General features: G+C 38.8%; 1 protein-coding gene across 48 annotated transcripts in view; it reads left to right on the top strand.

The window, feature by feature from the left end:
• Positions 1-20,480, top strand: part of LOC309972198 (regulating synaptic membrane exocytosis protein 1) — a gene marked incomplete at both ends in the record, with an annotated part of 218,748 nt that overhangs the window by 78,093 nt on the left and 120,175 nt on the right. For 12 of the 48 annotated variants that reach the window (XM_082855747.1, XM_082855721.1, XM_082855742.1 and 9 more), the window contains 2 exons: positions 1,679-1,768; positions 18,889-18,960. The exons of 7 other annotated variants lie outside the window; for them this stretch is intronic. In XM_082855747.1, coding sequence (XP_082711873.1) covers positions 1,679-1,768; positions 18,889-18,960 — 162 coding nt within the window. Of the gene's footprint in view, positions 1-455; positions 534-1,132; positions 1,226-1,678; positions 1,769-10,042; positions 10,127-18,888; positions 18,961-20,480 lie in introns of all 48 variants that reach the window. 29 more of the 48 variants (XM_082855719.1, XM_082855751.1, XM_082855732.1 and 26 more) reach the window with 7 other exon arrangements.

Raw genomic sequence — 20,480 nt, 5'->3', positions numbered from 1 at the left:
TACTGTCACCAGCCTTGTCCCTGCAATGCTGGTCAGCATTTTGCTTGTTATTAGACTATTAACTTTTTAGTCATATTAATTCCCAAATTTCATAAATTATTTGATTAGTACTTTTAGCTATGAGTTATTTCCATAGAAGCAGGTATAATATTAAACAGGGATTAAATAGTAAGTTTCATGTTGGTTACTTCATAGAGTGTAGTTCTCAAATCTTTTTCAAATTAAGGCTTTTAAACTATAACTTAAGTCTTCATCTTAATTATGAAGACAGGTCCATGATTCCATATTTAACAGTTCTTTTCCTATCTTCAAATAATTATTGTGGTCTTTCTGAGAAAAACAAAAGATCCATCTGTGTTTGTAGCTTTCTAGTCTCCTACTTTTTTCATATCCTGATAAAATTCGCTTCACATGTATTTTTCTGTTTCCTGCATGTCTGCGTTCCCATGTTCCAGACATCTTGTTAGGCACTATAAAACATTACCGCCCAAGATGCCCTTGTTAGAGAACTGTTCTCACTGGAATATTTACAGGTAAGAGTCATAACAGTGAGTCTCAGTTATAAACTAATCCCTAATCCCTCACCAACTAAAAATAGCAAATTTACTTTCTAATAAAGCATTAGCATTTCCTCTTAAAATTAATTATATACAGAGAAAACTCATGATATCTAAAAATAGCTTTTAGGGGGAAAGGGGGGAAGGATAAATTGGGAGATTGAGATTGACATACACAGTCTACTACATATAAAATATGTAGCTAATAAGAACCTCCTGTATAGCGCAGGGAACTCTGCTCATTACTTTTTAATTATATGGGAATAGAATCTAAAAAAGAGTGGATATATGCGTATGTATAACTGATTCATTTTGCTGTACAGCAGACACTAACAGAACAGTGTAAATCAACTATAGTCCAATAAAAACTAATCTAAAAATACAATAAAAAAGTCAAAATAGCTTTAATTATAAAACCTATGCTGGAATATTTCTCTAAATGAAACCTGCTTACTCAAATATCAGATTTCTAGTCGTTGTCTTCTTTGTCATTTATTTGTTGTTTTACTTGTTGATTTCAATCATGAGAATTGATTTTATATTATTTTATTTTGGGACGATTTTACTTTGTGGAGCTCAGTTCTGCCTGCACATACTAAAACCAAACCCCTTCACCATGAATGCTTTCACTCGAGAGCACTGAGGTTTACTGATGAGATTCTGGTTAGGTAAGGACGTTTGGACGTCATACCGTCCACCTCCCCTGTCTAGCGTTTGAACCAAAATAGCTGAGTTGTAAAATTTTCCTCCTCTGCTGTCCTTCATTTTGTTTTGGTGTGGCATCTGTCCTTGGTAATGAAGTGTTAGGCATTTTGTTTCAGTGCTTTCTGTATCCAGTTTTTTCATAAGTAGGTGTGACTTAGCCTCATTTTTTTCAGTCTGAGACCCTTTTAAAAAAATTATGCAAAGCGATTCGAGCATAATCTTTGTTTAGTGTCTTTTTCTAAACAAAACTGTGCACGGCCATCCTGTCAGCGCTCACACCCTTATGAACCGACTCGCAGTGATTCTGCACTTTGTGTAAAGGGGACAGGACTCGATGCTTTCCTCTCTAACTGGTCTTCCTCTCTCTGTTTTCTCTGTCTTTCTCCTCCACCCTGGATGCAATGCACTGGCACTAGTGACCTGCAGCCCTCCCTTGACAGGGCGAGGAGTGCTAGTACCAACTGCTTGAGACCAGATGCTAGTTTGCATTCACCAGAACGAGAAAGGTATAAAGACTTTCTTAATTTCCTGTCATTTTGTACAGTCATTTTTTTCCCTATCACTTTGTTTTGTGTCCTTGAGTCTCACGGCTTATTCATCCATGTTCACTCGCCGACTGTCTGCATTTCCCCTCCCTTCTGTACACGCCTGTGTAGAGATGTGTGTATGTGGCGGAGCCAGAGGGAGCACATACACACATTTCCGTGAATGCCGTTGCAAATGGCGTGACGTGATTTGTAACTGCTTCTCGCTGCTGCTTTTCCCCTTTCGTTGCTGTTCAGTGGTTTTCTTTACACCTCCTCAGGGAGCCTTCGGTAAGCTGATATGGTTGTGAGGGCCAGTGAGTTATCTGAAGGGGAAGATCACTTTCCTAGTACTTCCGCTGATAAATAGTATTTATAGGTTCAACTACAGTCTTCCATAAACGCAAAACAAGAATCTTATTTAGATAGAATACTTCCCTTGTGCATCTATATTCGGGTTTTTTTTTAAATCAACTTGCTCTTTGATATAGATCGTTTTGCCTTAAATTATATTTCAACAAAAAATAGTATGTTTATCATAGATTTCCTGATGCCTTACAAAAATAAAGGCACATTATATACACACATACGTAATTTTGCTTAACACTTTACATTGATTGATTAATAAATAATTCTGACTTTAATTCAGTGATCATGTACTACGCTGTCTCCTAAGTGTGAGCAGCTAATTTTTCCATTGTGGTGGAACTTTCTATTCCAGTAAACTTGGTTATAATTGATAGTCTTGGTTATAATTGTTATCTCTTTTCGATTAGAAGTCATTCACTGGAAATTTGCATACTACCTCTTCACAAATCCTGAGGAAAAATGTTTAGTTGTGTTAATGTAACCCACTTTTCCTCTTCTTCAGAGGCTGCTTCAAGCTTTCCTTTAGCAATCTTTCTAGTCTGATTCTACTCATTTATTTATGAGATGTTTATTTCTGGAATTTAATGATTGGTACAGGTAGACATGTTCATTTTTTAGTGTCTTCATAAGATCCTACTAAAAATATCTACTTTTTAATTTTGTATTCTTTTGTATTTGCAAAATTTGTAATAGAAAACAATGGAATCTAACTTTTTGTATTTCTTTACATTTGTAGAAGAAATTTTAGTTGAAACGGGCTCTTCTTTAGTTGAATGGGCTCTTCTAAAATCACAGTTGAAATTGTTTCATTATTCTTGTTTGTTGTATATTTCCCCCAAAAAATATATACAAGAGTAGCAAAAAAAATTTTTATATTTTTTTACTTATTATTTTTTCCTTATATGTTTCTGGTTAGTGTTAAAACAAGGATAGAATGAAGTCAGCAGAATCTTCTGACTACAACGATACCCTGACATCTTAAATGTCATCTCTATTGGTTCTGTCTAAGAGAAATACAGTTTGAACCACATGCATAATTTTAAATTTTCTGCTTGCCATATTAAAATATGAAATTAACTTTAATACTTTAGTATATATCTGAAATATTATCATTTTAACATATAATCAGTTAAAAACTGTTAGTGAGATATTTTGCATTCCTTTTTTTTTTTTTTTTTTTTTGCGGTATGCGGGCCTCTCACTGCTGTGGCCTCTCCCGTTGCAAAGCACAAGCTCCGGACGCGCAGGCTTAGTGGCCATGGCTCACGGACCCAGCCACTCCGTGGCATGTGGGATCCTCCTGGACCGGGGCACGAACCCACGTCCCCTGCATCGGCAGGCGGACTCCCAACCGCTGCGCCACCAGGGAAGCCCTGCATTCCTTTTTTCACAGTGCTCCTTGACCACTTGTGGCTACTACATTGGACAGTACAGTTTTATTCTGTCGCTGAAGCCTGTCGAGCACGTGTTTTCTTGTTGCTCTGAAGCCAGAGAATTCACAGATCCATGTATTGGTGAATTTCATCTCTGATAATACCCTTAGAACAGGCCAACCTGTAGACAAATAATCTGGCCACGATTCTTTTACAGGTCATAGTGAGGTCTGAGTGCACTCACTTATGATACGTACTTTTGATAGAAGAGAAAATATGATTGAAACTTACTTTCACTCTATCTATTGAATAAAAAATAAATTTCCCCTTAAAAAAAACGAAAGGGGACTGGAATTGGTGTTACTAATGTTCTTTAACTTATTGGGGTCAATTTGTTGTCAAGAAGAAAATAAAGTGAGATGAGTTCTCATCAGGAAATTTACAGATGCTGTAGGTGTGTCTTGGTGTGGAGGATGCCGTCCTTCTGTGCACAGACCTCTGAGCAGCTTTGAGACAGGACAGAGTAGGACCAGCAGCGGGGGCTTTGTGCTCTTTGGAAGATGCACCTGTACGTCCCCAGACAGGACGTGAGGAGAGTAGGAACTGTGGAAGCTTTGAGAGTTTTCCAGGTTACTTAGTTCTGGTGACTGACCAGAGAGCTGATCAATGCCTGACATATACATAGTAGATAAGATATTACAGAAAAGTTGTTAAAGACATAACTTCATGTTCTTGAGATGGTGACATATCAATATTTCCACAGCCTTGTAACCTATCGAGGTCAAACAATTTGCTGATTCTAAACTATCTTGATGAACATGTGTATGCTGTTATACCTACTTAATGCCCTTTTCTGGAGTATCTTCACTAACTCTGAAAGCAAAGGAAGTCCTGTGTTAGTACAAAAGATGAAATTGTTAAAGCAGACTCGGTGCCCCACACCACACTTCACTGATTATTCCAAGATAAAGGAGCGCCAGGCACAGTTAGCATGTTCTCTTCCCGAAGGACCCCAAAACCATCAGGCCGACCTTTTCTCCCTTACGAGGATGGTTTGGCCCAGGTTAACAGATGAATTTTGAGACAGGCACGTGGAAACACTGTTTGCAAAGGAAGTAATTTCTGTGTTTGAGCATCTCCATTATATAATATATTCTGTTGATTACACAACTAGCAAAAATACGTAGGGGTTACCCCATTGCCCCATCCAGTCATGACCCATAAGTCAGGAAATTTGGGGTTCATTTACAGTGAAAGATCTAGAAAGACTAGTTGTACCCTGCTGAAGACCTTGAATAGATAAGGACTCTCTTTTATCTTTTCTCTAGCAAATACCACTGCATGCTTACAAGGAGGTCTGGTCAAGGTCCCTGTACTTTCATCTGTGTCAAGGTCAGCTTGAGGTTATCGGTTCCCCCTTGTTCCCTGATCCGGAAGGAGTGAGTTCCAGGCCTGCTGTTAACCTTTCCTTTCCCGGGTTTTACAGCAGAATGTTGCTTACGTGTTCAGAAACGCTGATTTCTAGGGCCACTGGAGAATGATTCCTTTCCTCGGATGTTTTATCTTCTTCCTTGACCTCTTCCAGAAATCTAACCTCTCCTTTCTTCAACATCCTCTACGAATTCCCTAACACCTCTGTGCTGAGGCAGTCTCCTTTACAGGCTGCTTAACCTCCCTGTCTCTGTCTCCCCCTCAGCTTTCCTCTTTTACCCCACCCATCCCATCCCTGAAATTATATGTCTGTCAGTCAAAAGTTTCCACACTGGGACATCCCTGGTCGCGCAGTGGTTAAGAATCCGCCTGCCAGTGCAGGGGACACGGGTTCGAGCCCTGGTCTGGGAAGATCCCACATGCTGCGGAGCAACTAAGCCCGTGAGCCACAACTACTGAGCCCTCGAACCACAACTAACGAGCCCGCGTGCCTAGAGCCCGTGCTCCGCAACAAGAGAAGCCACCGCAATGAGAAGCCTGCGCACCGCTACGAAGAGTAGCCCCCGCTCGACACAACTAGAGAAAGCCCGTGCGCAGCAGCGAAGACCTAACACAGCCAAAAATAAATAAGCTTAAAAAAAACGTTTCCACACTAATACATATGGAGACAACACTCCACTGTAACTGGTCATGCCAGACCCTCCCCTGCAAACCAGGCCTAAGTTTCTCGGTGGTTGGTAGACCCTGTGTGCATCAAAAGTCGAAATCGAATGCACTGTCTCCCTCACATCCTCTGCCAGCAAAATGCTTTCTCTTCCGAAATGTCCCTGTACTTTGGCAGCTTTGACATATAACCATACACAAAATCTGGAAATACTTCTGCTCCTTCGTCCCATTTGATGAGACAGGAAGTCCTATCGGTCCTCCTTCAAGAATCTCCAAGACAGATCCCGCCCCCCGCTTCATTATACTATAGCCCATCCCCACTTCCGGTGCCATTCTTGCCCCGTTAATTTCTCATAAGCTCTATGAATCGTTCTGTTCCTTTTTGTCTCAAGTCTTTTTCCCGTTAAAATTGAAATACCCTTTTTCCTTCGTCGTCTGCCTAAAAATTCTCCTCATTCTTCAAAACAGGAAGTCAAATAACCATTTCGTCTGTAAAGCTTCTCTTAACCTCTCCCGCACAGGATTGCCTTTCCTTGCCAGGCAGAATTATTAACTCTCTTTTCTGGGCCCATGTAACATTACATGCGTTCTATTTCACTTAGTCCCGCTTGTTTCTTCCACTAGATTGTACTCCTGGAGGTCAGGGATCATATTTGGCCTTGCCATCTCTTGCGATAGCATTATTATTTTTTACTTAGTACATGTTCCATCTGGGGCTTTGGGGGAACTTAAAAAACACCCCATATTTTCTGCTCCCGAATCTGTGTCCAGTTGTGAGCTAGACCCAAGAACTGCAAGGTGGGGGAATCTAATTATCACTGTAAATACAGTGAACAAGTTCAGAAGCTAGACTTCAGGTTGTAAGCTTGCTGGCGACTCACCAAGAGGCTGCCACACTTTCTGAACCACAAGAGGCTTCTGCCTTCTGAGGGCTGCTGTGCAGGTTGATTTGCTGTGGGGTTTGCTGTTTGCAGGCAGACTGATTAGGAAGGAGGAATCCAGAAAGGGCTAAGTCATCAGTGCCTGATTCTTTAACACAAAGTCCCCCTCCTCCCTCCTTGGGGTGGAGAGAGGCCCGAAGTAGGACTTGAAGGAATTTCCCTCCATATGGAAACACGAGGCCTAAGAGAAAGGAAGTTCCTACCTAAAACTTAACTGTAACTTGAATTGAAATAAATAAACTTTATTCCAAAGTATAAGCACCTATATTAATTTTCACTTAAAATAGGATTGGGGAAAATGTTTCAAAGGACTAAATGAATAATGGGAACAGACAATAAAAATATGTACTGTATAATCAGATCTCTAGTCTGTTCAGGGTTGGTGTCTAATATGACAGAACTTCACAGATATTTTTTGTGTGTGCTATTTAGGGAATGAATGGTTTACATTTCCATATAATCTCTCTTTTAGATAGTTAAGCTGCTTAGCCATGCTCTGCCAGGACATATGCACCACTGAAAGATGTGTAAATATGCAAGCATACATACGAATGACACATTTAAACACACGCACTTTTGTTGTAAGGTATATCCTTGCTGGGGGCAAGAGCCCTAATGTAAGAACCATTTCATTGCTTGCTGAGGACTGTCAGTTCTATGTCCTTATATCTCCTCGGTGGGTCCCCTTACCGCTGTTGATTTCTTTTTTTTTTTTTTTTTTTTTTTTTTGCGGTATGCGGGCCTCTCACTGTTGTGGCCTCTCCCTCAGTGGAGCACAGGCTCCGGACGCGCAGGCTCAGCGGCCATGGCTCACGGGCCCAGCCGCTCCGCGGCATGTGGGATCTTCCCGGACCGGGGCACGAACCCGTGTCCCCTGCATCGGCAGGCGGACTCTCAACCACTGCGCCACCAGGGAAAACCACCGCTGTTGATTTCTTAGTTAAGTTTCTTACTACTTCTTACCAGTATTACCCCCAAACCTCAAATCTTATCCTCTTATTATCTACTTAAATATTTGCAAATATTTATTCATTACTTATTCTGTGCTGGGTGTAGTTGATGTAACTGCCCAAACAAAGCAAAACAAGACACTGTAGCCCCTTATTTTGGGAGGCCCCAGTCTGTTCCTTCAGTTCCACAGCCACCAGAGTGACCCTTCCCCTCCTGTTCTGAGCACAGAGAAAAGGATGGGCTCCCAACAAATAGATGTTTCTGAATTAATGAGTTTAGAATACCTGAGATTAAAGCACTTATAATGCAACTAAGGTCACCCGCAGGCAAGACAGTTGGGAAGAAAAATCAAGAAGGGGCTGTTTTAGTTCAGTTTCGTGATTAATGACTCCAGTGTAGCCTGCCATGTTCGCTTCTAGCATGAAAATGGACGTGGAAGGTGTGTGTTTTGCTCAATAATAAGGGAATAAAGATTCTAATTTTGGTCCTTCTGTGTGATAGGAGAAACAGAGAAAGAAGTTGGACACATTTTAAAAACATATAAAACGTTAGTATATTTCCAGCTCACAAATGCATGATATTAAAACTTATGTGATGTCTGTTCTTTGGACAAAAATTGGGTATAATTTGATCCTACTCTCATCATCAAAGATATGAGGGTGAAGCAAACATTTATGTTATTGGGACTGCATATCAGCATATTCAGAAGGACTTTGAGTGCACAGGTGTACATGTATGATGCTAAATATTTCTAAAAGTTTACCTTTTAATAGCTTGCATTCACAATGCCTTGTTTCTAAACGTACACCCTCTCTTTCATGGCTTTCACTGCATGTTTCATAATTATAGCATTTTTCTTTACTTTTCATGTTTAAATAAACACAAGGACTGGAATTTTGCCTCAGGAAGCAAGGTTATTCATAATCTTGTCAAGTGAATATTACTTATTCCTTCAAAAATGTTTAAAGAAAAACATATCAACTCTGTATTTTTAAAGAACACCTTAAGTTTTCTCATGACTGAGTACAATTGCATGTGAAAAACTATAATTGTTTTCAACGGTTTTAGAAATGTTTTTCTTTATTGTGTCTGCAGAACAAAAGCCAGTCAAGTGCAAAGCTACATTTTCAAGCCTTCCGATTGGATTGACCAACTATATACTCACTTCAAATAATTCAATAATTTGAGATGAAGGAAAATTTGTTTTTAATTTCACAAACACATAACACATTCCAGAGGACATGCCACACAGTTTTCTCTTCTGCCCAAATTCTGCTTTCAAGTATCTTTGTTTGCTTCACGGCTTCCTCAGAGCCCTCCTTCAATCCATCCAAGGCTGAGTGATGACAAAGAGTCTTCCCAGGGGCTTTCAGAGAAGAGCACCTGCTGACTAAAGGTATCCTGGTCACATGTTGATAGCCCTCTGCTGCTTTTGTCCAAATTGTCTAATAAGTCCATGAAGCCAAGTTAACGGCAAAAAGAGATGGCTCTTAAAAAATGTTACGACTGGTCTTCTTTGGATTATTATAAAATCGTATAGTTAGACGAGTCTTAAACCCCATTCAGTGATCCCTTGTTGCATATGAGGAAGCCAATACGCAGAGAAATTATCCTGCTTAAAATGTTCATATCGAATATATTAAAATTTCCAAATTTGGGCCGTCCAGTCCCTTACGGCCTCTTTTCAGTATTTGCCCGGATGTCTGTAATTTGTGGTTATGCAGAGACAGAATCTCAAGATAGTTTAACAAAAGAATGAACCAAGTTTCAAACTTTGATTTAACTGTTAATCATAAAAACAGTATTCTTGTAAATGCTGAAATAAGAAAACAGCTGTTTACCCTTTTTGAAGGTAATACTATTTTACAATGGCATTTATCTGTATTTCCCACTTTTATCCATCAGTGGGTTTTGCTGACAGTTTTTTCATTTCAGTTACTAACCCTGCAGTTTTCCCCCAGAAAACTTGTTAAGACTTCACTGGTAGTGTCTCCATGAATCATTTCTTCATGTTATTGTTTCCACACTAGAGAGTAGTTTTATTTCTTCCACTTAAACTATGCTTCTGCTTTGTATGAAATTCACACACCTCATTTGCCACTTTATCCAGTAATTTCAAGACCTCGTATCAAATAAGCATTGGTGGCTTCTTAAATCTATTCTATTCAGGCATCTGCCTGATTCTTAAGGATGCATCTTTGTAAAGTTATACATATGTATTTATGTGTAGGTATAGTTTTGCAGACACACACCACATTTAAAAGAACAAAATTACACAGGAGATTTCAAACATCTTCCCAAATAAGTTGTTTCTCTATTCACATGTCAGGCTACAAGTTTTATTTTCCTACAATATTGTCATTTATCTTTCCAAGGCCTGCAAAAATGAAGAGTAAATTATGGAGCAAAGAATCTACACTTTGACTTTTTGGGGTGATTTTCCAGTCCTCTTGTTCCATATATTCTTTTATTTTAGGAGTTACTAAATGTCTTGTTTTTTCCTGTCTTGTTCATTGGGCAAACAGGGGTAGATGGTCCCCCTCTCTAGATAGGAGACGGCCTCCTAGCCCCAGGATTCAAATCCAGCATGCGTCTCCGGAGAATGACAGGTACTAGTCACTTCCTCCCCACAGCCAAGTGGCTTCCAGAGGCCGGCAGGCCACCAAGTGGAGGGTAGCCAAGAGCCATGTGGTTATGATGCCTTCCTTTTAGGGGCCAGAGTGTAAGAGGTGGTGATTCCAAAACTAAATGCATCCACCTCTGATAAAGCACCTTAGAATGTTTCCTGAAGTGAAGCTAGCACGCACAGGGCATGGTTTAAACACAGTAAAGTCGGGTCCAGCGGGAGAGTTCTCTCTTAATGAGCATTTGTCTTAGGGTTTCGATTTTCTAGAAACATATTTAACTATTGATTTTGTCTACACTTGACTAAATTAAAATTCTCAGGTGCTTTAAAATGTATCAAAATCTATCACAGAGCCTATTCTTTTGTTACACTGGTTGATGATCTGATCTTCATCGTTTTGTTCTGTTAATAATGAAGTTTAGGCTTTGGGGCCTATTCCCTGATTTAAGACAGAATACCTCGTTCTTATCTATTTTATGAATATTGTGTTTTTAAGCCAAGTATTGTCCAGGGCTAGGGTCAGTCAACAAGGTAGGTTTTTAAAAATAACATCAGTGCTTTGAATCTACTTCATGCTGTGATGTCACAAGTGCCACAATATGTATTTCCATTGCTCTGTTTTCCTCCTTGGGCGTTGTTCACCCAATTCTCCTCTTTTGTGATGGCTCTTATACGTAGGCCATGTCGTTTCCCAACTGGCTACAAAAGGTGATGGGTGTTTTGACTGCTTCTCTTCTGGTGAAGCAGAAATTCAGTCATCACATGGGTGACATCTTATTTAGTATATTTCAATTTGAAAGAAAAACGAAACGCCGTCACTCAGAAAAGATTAATAAGTCATCTTACAAATGTTGGACCCCAAGGTGGTATTTTATGGAGGCTTTTTGAATATTTTATTATGCTTTAATCTTTAACACCTTTACCTCTTAATATGACTTACGTATTTGGAATTTAAATCTAGTTCCTTCTACCGCTAACTGATTTCTAGGATAGAATTTATGAGACTAGAAAAATTAGTAAAATCTCCAATGTAAAAATTATTACAAACTTAAAGTTTTTTCAAATAAGAATATAAAATAACAGTATAAATAAAATTTTAAAATGTGCACCCACATCGCTACTCATTCATTCAGCAAAACTTTTTTGTGCATTTACTGTGTGCACTATTCTAATGGCTAGAGTCACAACAGTGTTTAAGAAAAGCAGTGTCATGGCCATGAAGGAACTTCGAATTTCCTCTTATAAGAGACTATCCTGGATTTCATCTTATGTAATGATTGCTAGAGTATAAGACGATTAAGTGTGATGGTCTCTGTAGTGAATATAAATGTAAGTTTATCTGGGTTTAGGATAAGCAACATGGAAATCCAAATAGCAGTTTTAGTTCTTACATACATGAGATGAAGATTAGTTGAGGATTAGTTGTCTTTTAATAACATGTGAATTATGTTATTTGATTTCATAGATTTTATATATAATTTTAAAGGTAGATTTTAGAAGCAGAAATAGTCCTTTTAGATAAGATTATTAAAGGAAACTCTTCCTAATACATAATTCTGAACATACATTTTACTTTTCATTATGATTTATTTATAAGTAAATTCTGTGTTCAACAAAAGGAAATACATTTTAAATGGCTTGATACTATGATATATTACTGTTGGGAACAGAATGTTATTTACAATAAGTTTTTATTATTAAAATATATAAGTGCTTATAAAAATGAGAGAGAAATTACTGCGTCAGCTGACGCTAAATTCATAGGTAACCATGGCAACCGCTCAGGAACACAACACTTGCATTTCACCTCCTATTAGCTTCATTTACTCATTCAGAAGTTTCTGCCAATTCACAAATGAGGTGAACATGGCGTCAGATTTGGAGACAGTGAATGTTCATAAGAATTTTGCCATCAGGTGACTTTTGCCCTAGGTCACTGGTTGCTAAAAAAAAAATATTCTAAAATCAGTGACAATTTATATAATCGCCTTTGGATGTCCGGTATCAAGGCATATTTGATTATTTTGAAACTAACATAGTAATACAGTAAGTAAATATTTGCTTAAGAGAGCTCTCTAGTAAGTTGGAAAGCATTGAGTTGCCGTCTTATTTCACACAGTGCATGTGTTCACACACACACACAATTTTTAATGTAGCATTTCTCCATAATTTAATTTCAACAGTAAGAAATCTTGATGTCATCTCAAGTGGTACAATAGCTTTATTTGGAATTAACATGGAAGCATGTTTCTCTAGATGGAGGAATTTTCCTAGAAGTTGTTAGCTTTTGTAAAACAAGGATGAGGAAAAAATACGTAAGTTTGGAACCCCAGGGAATGTTTGTGACTTTAAAATTCTAGTGAAAATTTTCTTGCAAAATTTTAAAAATATTGAAAATTTTAAGAATCATCACTCCAACAACAAAGTATTTCTTTGTAAATGGCATTATTTTAATATATAAATAGTAACTTTTATGAATCTGTGTGCACATAACTCTGTTACGAATCTTAGTAAAATTGAGAGCTACTTGTGGCTTCAAATTAACCAAAATTTGTGAGTGGCAAGTTAGAAAAAAATGTATTTTAATAGATCCCTGAAGCATTGAGGTTTTGAGTTTAGTGCTCACAGTTGAATGCATCATCCTTAAGTGAAAGGCAAGTATAAATTACTGTTATTATTAATATTATTATCACCATCTAATTCAACTTTTTGGTAAATATTTTTTCAAGAAAACACAACATATTCTTTTTAAATTAAAAACAATGTTTTGATAGTGACCGTTCTAATAAATGTGAGGTGATAGTTCTTACTTGGTACATTTTGGGATGTATGTTGATACTTCATTGGCTTGAAGTTACTGACTCCGTTGTTTTGATTGAGAATGTTTTTGCATCATTGTACATGATATTTTCAAGGAGGCAATTTATTGATGTGACTTAAATAAAATGGAAAATATTTGATAAAATCACATTATTTTCCAGGAGTTTAAATTAAAGTATCCACTGTGTTTAAAATTAATTCCTGAATTATTCTGCTAATCTAGTTCTGATTTCTTTTGCAACTTGGAAGCAGCTACTTGCCTATAGGAATCTTTATCCTTAAATATCAAGTGGTTTCTTTTGACTCAAAGTGGATGAATCTTCTTTCTCCATTGAAAATATTTATGAGATAAAGAAATTACCCACTTTTTCACTTCCAGAATTCATCATACTTGCCACATAGATGCAGAGTTAATATAGAACCACCTATAAATTCAGTGCATCACTAATCATTTTTGTTTGCTTTATAACATCCTTTATCATCTGTGCTTTTCCAAGATGTCCTTTTCTTAAATGAATGAAATGTACCCATGTACTGAAATACTTAGTGAGTCTGTTTAATGGTTTAATGGTCATAGACATAAATATCAATAATAAACAAAAGGGTAAATATATCTTAATGGTATGCATCCATCTTCACCGTATGTGAACATTTCTTGTTTAGGTAGATTCTGTTTAAATTTAATTTTTTCCTTCCCAAAATTATGAGGAAACAAGATGATAGAGATTTGCATTTCACATTAAGCCATCTGGATAGGCAACCAAAATATAGACATAAAGATTCTTATGATATCAGTGTTAATTATAATTAAAACATTATGTGGTAGAATTTATTACATTTTCCCCAAAGCAGACTATATTTTCATCTTATTAGCATGTTAATTTTCCACTTTAATAGAATTGTAGTATCTTCAGAAAAGTTTTATTTATCAATGTCTTCAGGGAGTTGCTCTAACTGAATTTAGTTATAGATGAGGAAAGGAAAGTGGCCCAGAAACAGATTTTAACAATTGCCTTTCTTTTCATTAGTACATTTTATGAATCTTCACACTTAATCTAATAGAGAATAATAATTAAAAATGGAACTTCCAGAAAATTAGACTTAATTAGGAATGCCCTCACTTTTTGATTATTACTCTTGCTTCCATTTAATAATACAATAATTATTGTTACACCTTACATTTGAATATACCTTTATAGCTTATAAGGACCTTAATTTGTGCCCTGTGAACTGGGAGGCATCAGGGCAAAATCATACAACTGTAAGTTGCGAAGTAAAAAAAAAAAAAACCACAGGATCTCTGATTCTTGCACATCTACACCAAAGAAACATTCTTTACATGTAATAAAATAATGATAAAAAATTTTGATTCAACAGAACACGTTAAAACCCCAAATAACTAAGACATGATGGAGACACTGTCACTGTTTTGTTTGCTTTTGTCTAAGGATCCCTCCAGCGAACATCGTCATTCAAACTCACTCGATGGCAGAGGGGGCGGGAACCTAGGGCCATGGGCCACGACGGTGCCTCACCAGCTGACTCAGACCCATATTCCCTTGGACAAGTCACTTAACCTTCCTGGGACTTATTTTCCTCATCTGTAGATTTAGGTGGTTGTAGATGGACTAGCTGAATGCTGATGGCCCTCAAGACTCTAAAACTGAGTCCATGCTGCCTGGTTGCATCATGATGAACATGTGTTGGACCAGTAATGATGACGGACACCTCATTATGCATAAGGCAGTAACCAGAGGGCATTTCTTATTTATGGTATCTTAGGTTTTACCAAAGACCAGAAAACAATGCCAAGTTTTATGTCTAAATTTATTTGATTTGATGTAAGCTGAACTGTATAACCCTGATTAGGTTTTTACTTGTCGTGACCTTTTAGATTCTCAAATTCCAGTAGAATACTCAAAATATTACCTTTTTAACCACCTAGCCAACATATATTTATTGAGAAGCTACTATGTCCTGGGTGTTGATGTTACAGTAATAACCCAAACCCAGTTCCTGCCCATGAGGAACTTAGGAAAGAGTAGTGTAAGGCAGAAGGTAGTTCCTTTCACTGTGATCCATTTTATGATCACATGATCAATAGTTTCAGGGAAATAGTACAAGAATGTAAATTGATGGGTTTAACCTCTCCTGTTTACGTATCATAAGACCCTATTCCAAGAAAGAGCTGTGTTTAAACATACAATATATTCATAGCTATAACTTAGGATTTGGGGTAGAAAAGACAGTAGGATTTTCTATTTTCTTGTCTATTCTTGCTTTACACTGAATTATTACAATCAAGTGAATGTCGTTTTAACTCAACTTGAGGATTCTTTTAAGTGGTTAGAAGAATTATAAAGACGTGCCCTTTGTAGAAAACTTTAGAAGAATCTTCAGTAAAGTACGTTTCTGTGGCATTTGAAGAGGAAAAAAAAGGGCATCCATGGGTTAAACACTAAAACAAGGACAAAAGTTAGATGCATGAACCTCTGCATGAATATTTGTCATCCAGTTATGGGACATGGAGTTTGATACTCTTACACATGAATAAGAGTCTTTATCTTCAAGAAACAAATATATATTATTATCATTTTAAATACTACTTTTATAGCATTGATCTCTTCCTATTTTAAGTAATGCTAAAAGCACTACAAATCCTTGTTCTATGTAATACTGCAAAAAACTACAAATACTACAATACAAATACTGAGTAATACTGAAATATTTAGAGTTAGCAAATCTGTAAGGTGATAGTGTTATTATTGCCATTTTGCAGGTGGAAAACACTGAGGCCCAGAGAGGCTAAGTAACTTGACTCAAATCATCCAGCTGGTCAGAAACAGAGTAGAGATCAAACCCAGTTTGGCTCTAGAGTCCGTGCTTTTAGCTACTATGATCCAGTGTCATTTATGCCACAGATGCAACGCATTCATGGACATTGAGATTCTAGACTCTGAGTTTGACATGTAAGAACCATGTGAGTGAGAGCAAATGACTTAACCCCTCTAAGCGTCAATCTCTTTATTCTCATAAAGGCTGAAAGCTTAGTACCTCCTTGTTGGATTGGTGAGCTTAGGTGAGAAAATGCAGCACGTTCTTAGTAAATATTAGACACTGTTAGTATCGTCATGGTTGTCATGATCACCATCACCAGGTACTGTGATCATCAGCCTTGCATCCAAACCCATTAAGTTTAGGGATGAGAAGCGGAAGAGACGAAAGTTTTATAGAAGAAATAAGATCTCGGTTGGGTCTAGACAGACTCATAGAAATTACTAGGGATAGGAGAAAAGCAGAGAAGTTCTAAAAGATTCTTGTCACCTTTCTGCTACAGGAAGGTAGAAAGTTGGTACAAAGGCCTGCAGGTGCTTCTCGTGCCAGCCCTCCACCCACGAACCCTTCTCTCTCAACACTTTCCTTCCTGGTCCACTTACTGTCGCCTGGACATTCCAGAGCATCTCCCTTCAAACTGCAATCCACACCTGTCCCCAGGCACCCATCCATCCCCACATCTCTGAACCCCCTTGCCCTGGTTGACTGTTCATCGTTGCTGTTGTTAGCACTGATCCCCTTCTGACATGTTATACAATTTACTTGTTTGAGGGTTTTTTGTTTCTGTTTCTGGTTTGTCTTCTACCACTAGAACACGAATTGCTTGAAGGCAGAAATTTTGTCTGCTTTGTTCACAGACATATTCCAAGCAGCTAGAGCAGTGCCTGACACATATACACATGAAACAGATATTTGTCAGCGAGTGAGTGAGTGGGTGAAAACCCTTCGTGACCGTGAGCTTCATGAGTTGACCTTAAACTCTGGGTTCTCACTTGACTCTCACTCTTCTGAGAGGGGACGAGGGACTCTGGCTCTCCCGGTCCCTGGGCACTCCTGGGGCCAAGCATGCATTTCCCCAGATGATATAGGGCGTTGAATTTCGAGCTCAGGCCCCAGGGTCTGCAGACCTTCTTCCTCTGCCTCTGCCATCACCCCGCCGCGAGCACCTGCTCTGCACCTGCTCGCTTCCCTTTGCTTCAGGAGCAGCTTCTCTTCCCCACGAGCTCCGCGTTGAGTGCAGGCAAGTGCTCAGGACCCCGCTGCTCCCCTGCACCCTGCGGTCCCCTCTCCCGACCACACGATCAACAAGGTAGCTAAAAGCTACCCCCTAGTGTCGGAGGAGCACCTCCATGCCCCAGCCTGTGCCTGGCGTTGTGGTCTCTTCCCTCTGTGAACAAGGGTGCACCCAGCGGGCAGGCGTCGGAGTCAACCCCTGCACCCTCTTTGCTGGACAGTGTGTGAAAGAAGCAGTTCAGGAGCCGGACTTAGCTTCTAGCCGCGGCTCTGCCACCGGCCATGTGGCCTGTCCCGAGCCTGTCTCCTCATCTGTGAGGTGGACCCCTTCCCGAAGGATCATCGTGACAATAAATAAGGCGGTGCCTCCCTCAGTCCTGGCCCAGAGTTTTCCTGGGGAGTGGACTGATTTCCAACTAGTCAAGGGACGTGGTAAGGAGAGATGCCCCTCCTCTGTCACATCCCTTTTGCCACCTTAGAAGCGAGATGTCAGAGTCATGAAAGTCTCAAGGATACACAGCTGGAACCCGAATTCTAAACCCAGATTCTGAGTCTGAGGGCAAACTCACGTGAGCCGAGCAAGTGGCAGCAGGGAGAGAGGAGGGGCGGGACGAGCATCCCCAGAAGCGCACGCGCCCTATGACGCGGACCTGACACTTTGATGTGCATCCCTGTGCCTGGACCTATGCTGGATATCAGAGCATCTGGCCTTAATAAGTAAAAGGAGTAGAGACAAGAGACTAGATCTTAAAGTTTCTCATCACAAGAAAAGAAAATTTCTAGCTAGTGGTGGTGGGCGTTGACTAGGCTTATGGCGGTGGTCATTTTGTCATATTCACAAATATTGAATAATTATGTCACACACCTGAAACTAGTACGATGTTACATGTTAATAATATCTCCAAAAAGACAGTTTTCTCCTTAACATTGTTGGAAGGAAGGGATAGCAGGAAATAAAAATAAGGATAAATTGTAGACAATCAATTATCAAGATAAACTAGAATGTTTTTTATGGTTTCTCTGTTTTGTTTTAAAGAAGTGAGTTTCTTGACCACAATATTTTTTTTTCTTTCAAATATATTGTAGTCCAGACACATTTTAGGTTGAATGGACATATGTAAGCTGCCTTGGGGAAATAAACTCTATGTATAAGCATTATTTCTATAGGAAAATGCATTTTGGGTTTCAAATGTTCGATGTACATACCTACTTTTAGAACATAGAGTAAATCAGGAACTTTATTCGTTCTTTGACTTGTGATGTATGATTAGGTTTTTAAAATGCTACATGATTGCAAAAGTATCTTTATGACAATTTTTAAAGTAATTTGAATAGTTGATTTTTAAATACTTTTATTTATGTCAAACACGTTTCCCTAGAGCATTTTTCTTCTCTTTTCTTCATAATTTTGGGGGAGAAAAAAAGCAAAGGAGAACATCTTTGTAGCCCCACGTTTCAACCTGTCAGAGTGGAGGGCACTTCCCCCGTGTGTGGTCTTTCAGCACCTAAACCACAACTGTCATCACGTTTATCATCACTGCGTTTCACCGTTGAGTTTGTTTCTTCCTCAGGAAGGCACAGTTGCCAGCAGGAACCCCCATGACCTCAAGACTGTAGACTTAACGCATGTACAGTGATGGGGTGTCAGCTTCTGTGTCTCCTGTTGGGAAACTTGTGTCTTCCACACAGTACCAGTTCTGGTTTTTATTTTCATTTTATTTTAAAAAGTACGGGCTGACAAAACCATTTAGGTACAATAGTTGCCATTTTTCATGTCTATTGCTTTTATCATTGTATGAGATGACCGTAGCTTGATTCATCATATATTTTGTATTTCTTTAACATTTCATTCCACAGGCACTCCAGAAAGTCTGAAAGATCTAGCACCCAAAAACAGACTAGGAAAGGCACTGCCTCTGATGCAGAAAGGTAGGCTTGGTGTTGTGATGTGCGGCATCTTCTGTTTCACTGAGATGTTCTGGGGCGCCTTCTCTATCATTTGACATGTGCTTAAACACAGCTGTGATGCTTAAAGACATTCGTGTAAAGAAATTTCCTATACGGGAATAGCCTCGTTCAAAAAATGAGATGGGTAATTTGAAGGCAGCCCTTAAGTCTTAGGGCTTAAGGAAAATCTCATGCATTTCTCTTAGTGATCATTCCGATTACTGAAGAGGATTAAATCCAGTGCATTCCTATATACATATGAAGACATCAGTACTTAGTTTCTGAAACCATTGAAATGTTACCAATGAATGTATTACCTGAAATATGCAAATATTTTGAGCGTCTGTTATTTATCTGAATGACGCCAACTTCTTAAATATCTCTACGAATGGATAATCTAAGAGTCTACTTGTAATTACAACCTAAGATATTTGCTGAGTTAATATAGAAATTAAGGGATTACTGATCATTTGTTTGCAATTCATTCATTGCCACAAATTTTTTAAATACTTTTAGGTACAAGATACTGACAGATTTTTTACGTAGCTGTAAAAAAAAACACCAAAAAATCCAATTAACGTGTATCCACTCACCCAACCAGTATTGAGAGCATGCAGGGTGATATAGTTGTAAGTGAATGCGTGCCTTCGAGTGTCACTGCTGCCGTTAGAGGTGTGCACAACGTACAGTGAGAACACAGGGAAAAGAGGTGGCTGCAATGAGATTAGGAAATAGGTCATAAACAGGTGGCACTTGAGCTAATCCAGGTGTATGAAAGTACGTGTGAAGAGCAGTGTGTTCTGTGAGAAGGGAACAGTATTAGAGAACACTGAGCCTTGACATATCCTCTTGAGTTTGGGGAAACCATACCCATTTTGGGAGGGAAAATAGGATTCCTATCAGGAGTTGCGAGAGAGGGATGAAAACAAAACGGGAGAAATCCTTAGAGATTGTTATAAAATGACCTCGTGCGCCATGGTGTAGAATTTCAACTTCTACCTTATTCATCCATGAGCCACGGACAGGCTTTAAACGTGAGAAGTAGATGATTAGTTCTGAGTTCCAGAATTATAGATCACTTTAACAACACTTTGGAAGGTAAATTGAAGGACCCAGGTGTAAGATGCAAGACACCAGCTAGGCTGTTACAATAGGCTTGGGTGAGAGCGAGTCTGTACACTTCAGTGATCCATGCAGTTAATGAATATGTACACCACTACGTGTTAATTTCAAGGAATAAAATAGAGAGCAGCAAAAAGGGGGCTTCCAGAAGATATTACCTCTGAGATGAGGTCAGAAAACTGAGTCGGTATTAGTCACATCAAGGGTTGTGTGTGAAGAGGAGATGAATTGGTTCCTGGCTAATGGTCTGTGGAGATATCGACTATTTAGGGAACTTAACTTACAATGGAACAAGAATCCTGGGAACCAAAAAAAGTGTTGAGTAGAAATTCAGTTTTACAAGAGTTGGATGGATGGATGGATAGATAGGTAGATAGATA

Source organism: Leucopleurus acutus (assembly GCF_964270905.1).
Source record: "Leucopleurus acutus genome assembly, chromosome: 15".
Taxonomy (NCBI): domain Eukaryota; kingdom Metazoa; phylum Chordata; class Mammalia; order Artiodactyla; family Delphinidae; genus Leucopleurus; species Leucopleurus acutus.
Note: the sequence above shows the minus strand (reverse complement) of the source record. Positions and strands in the feature narration are given on the sequence as shown.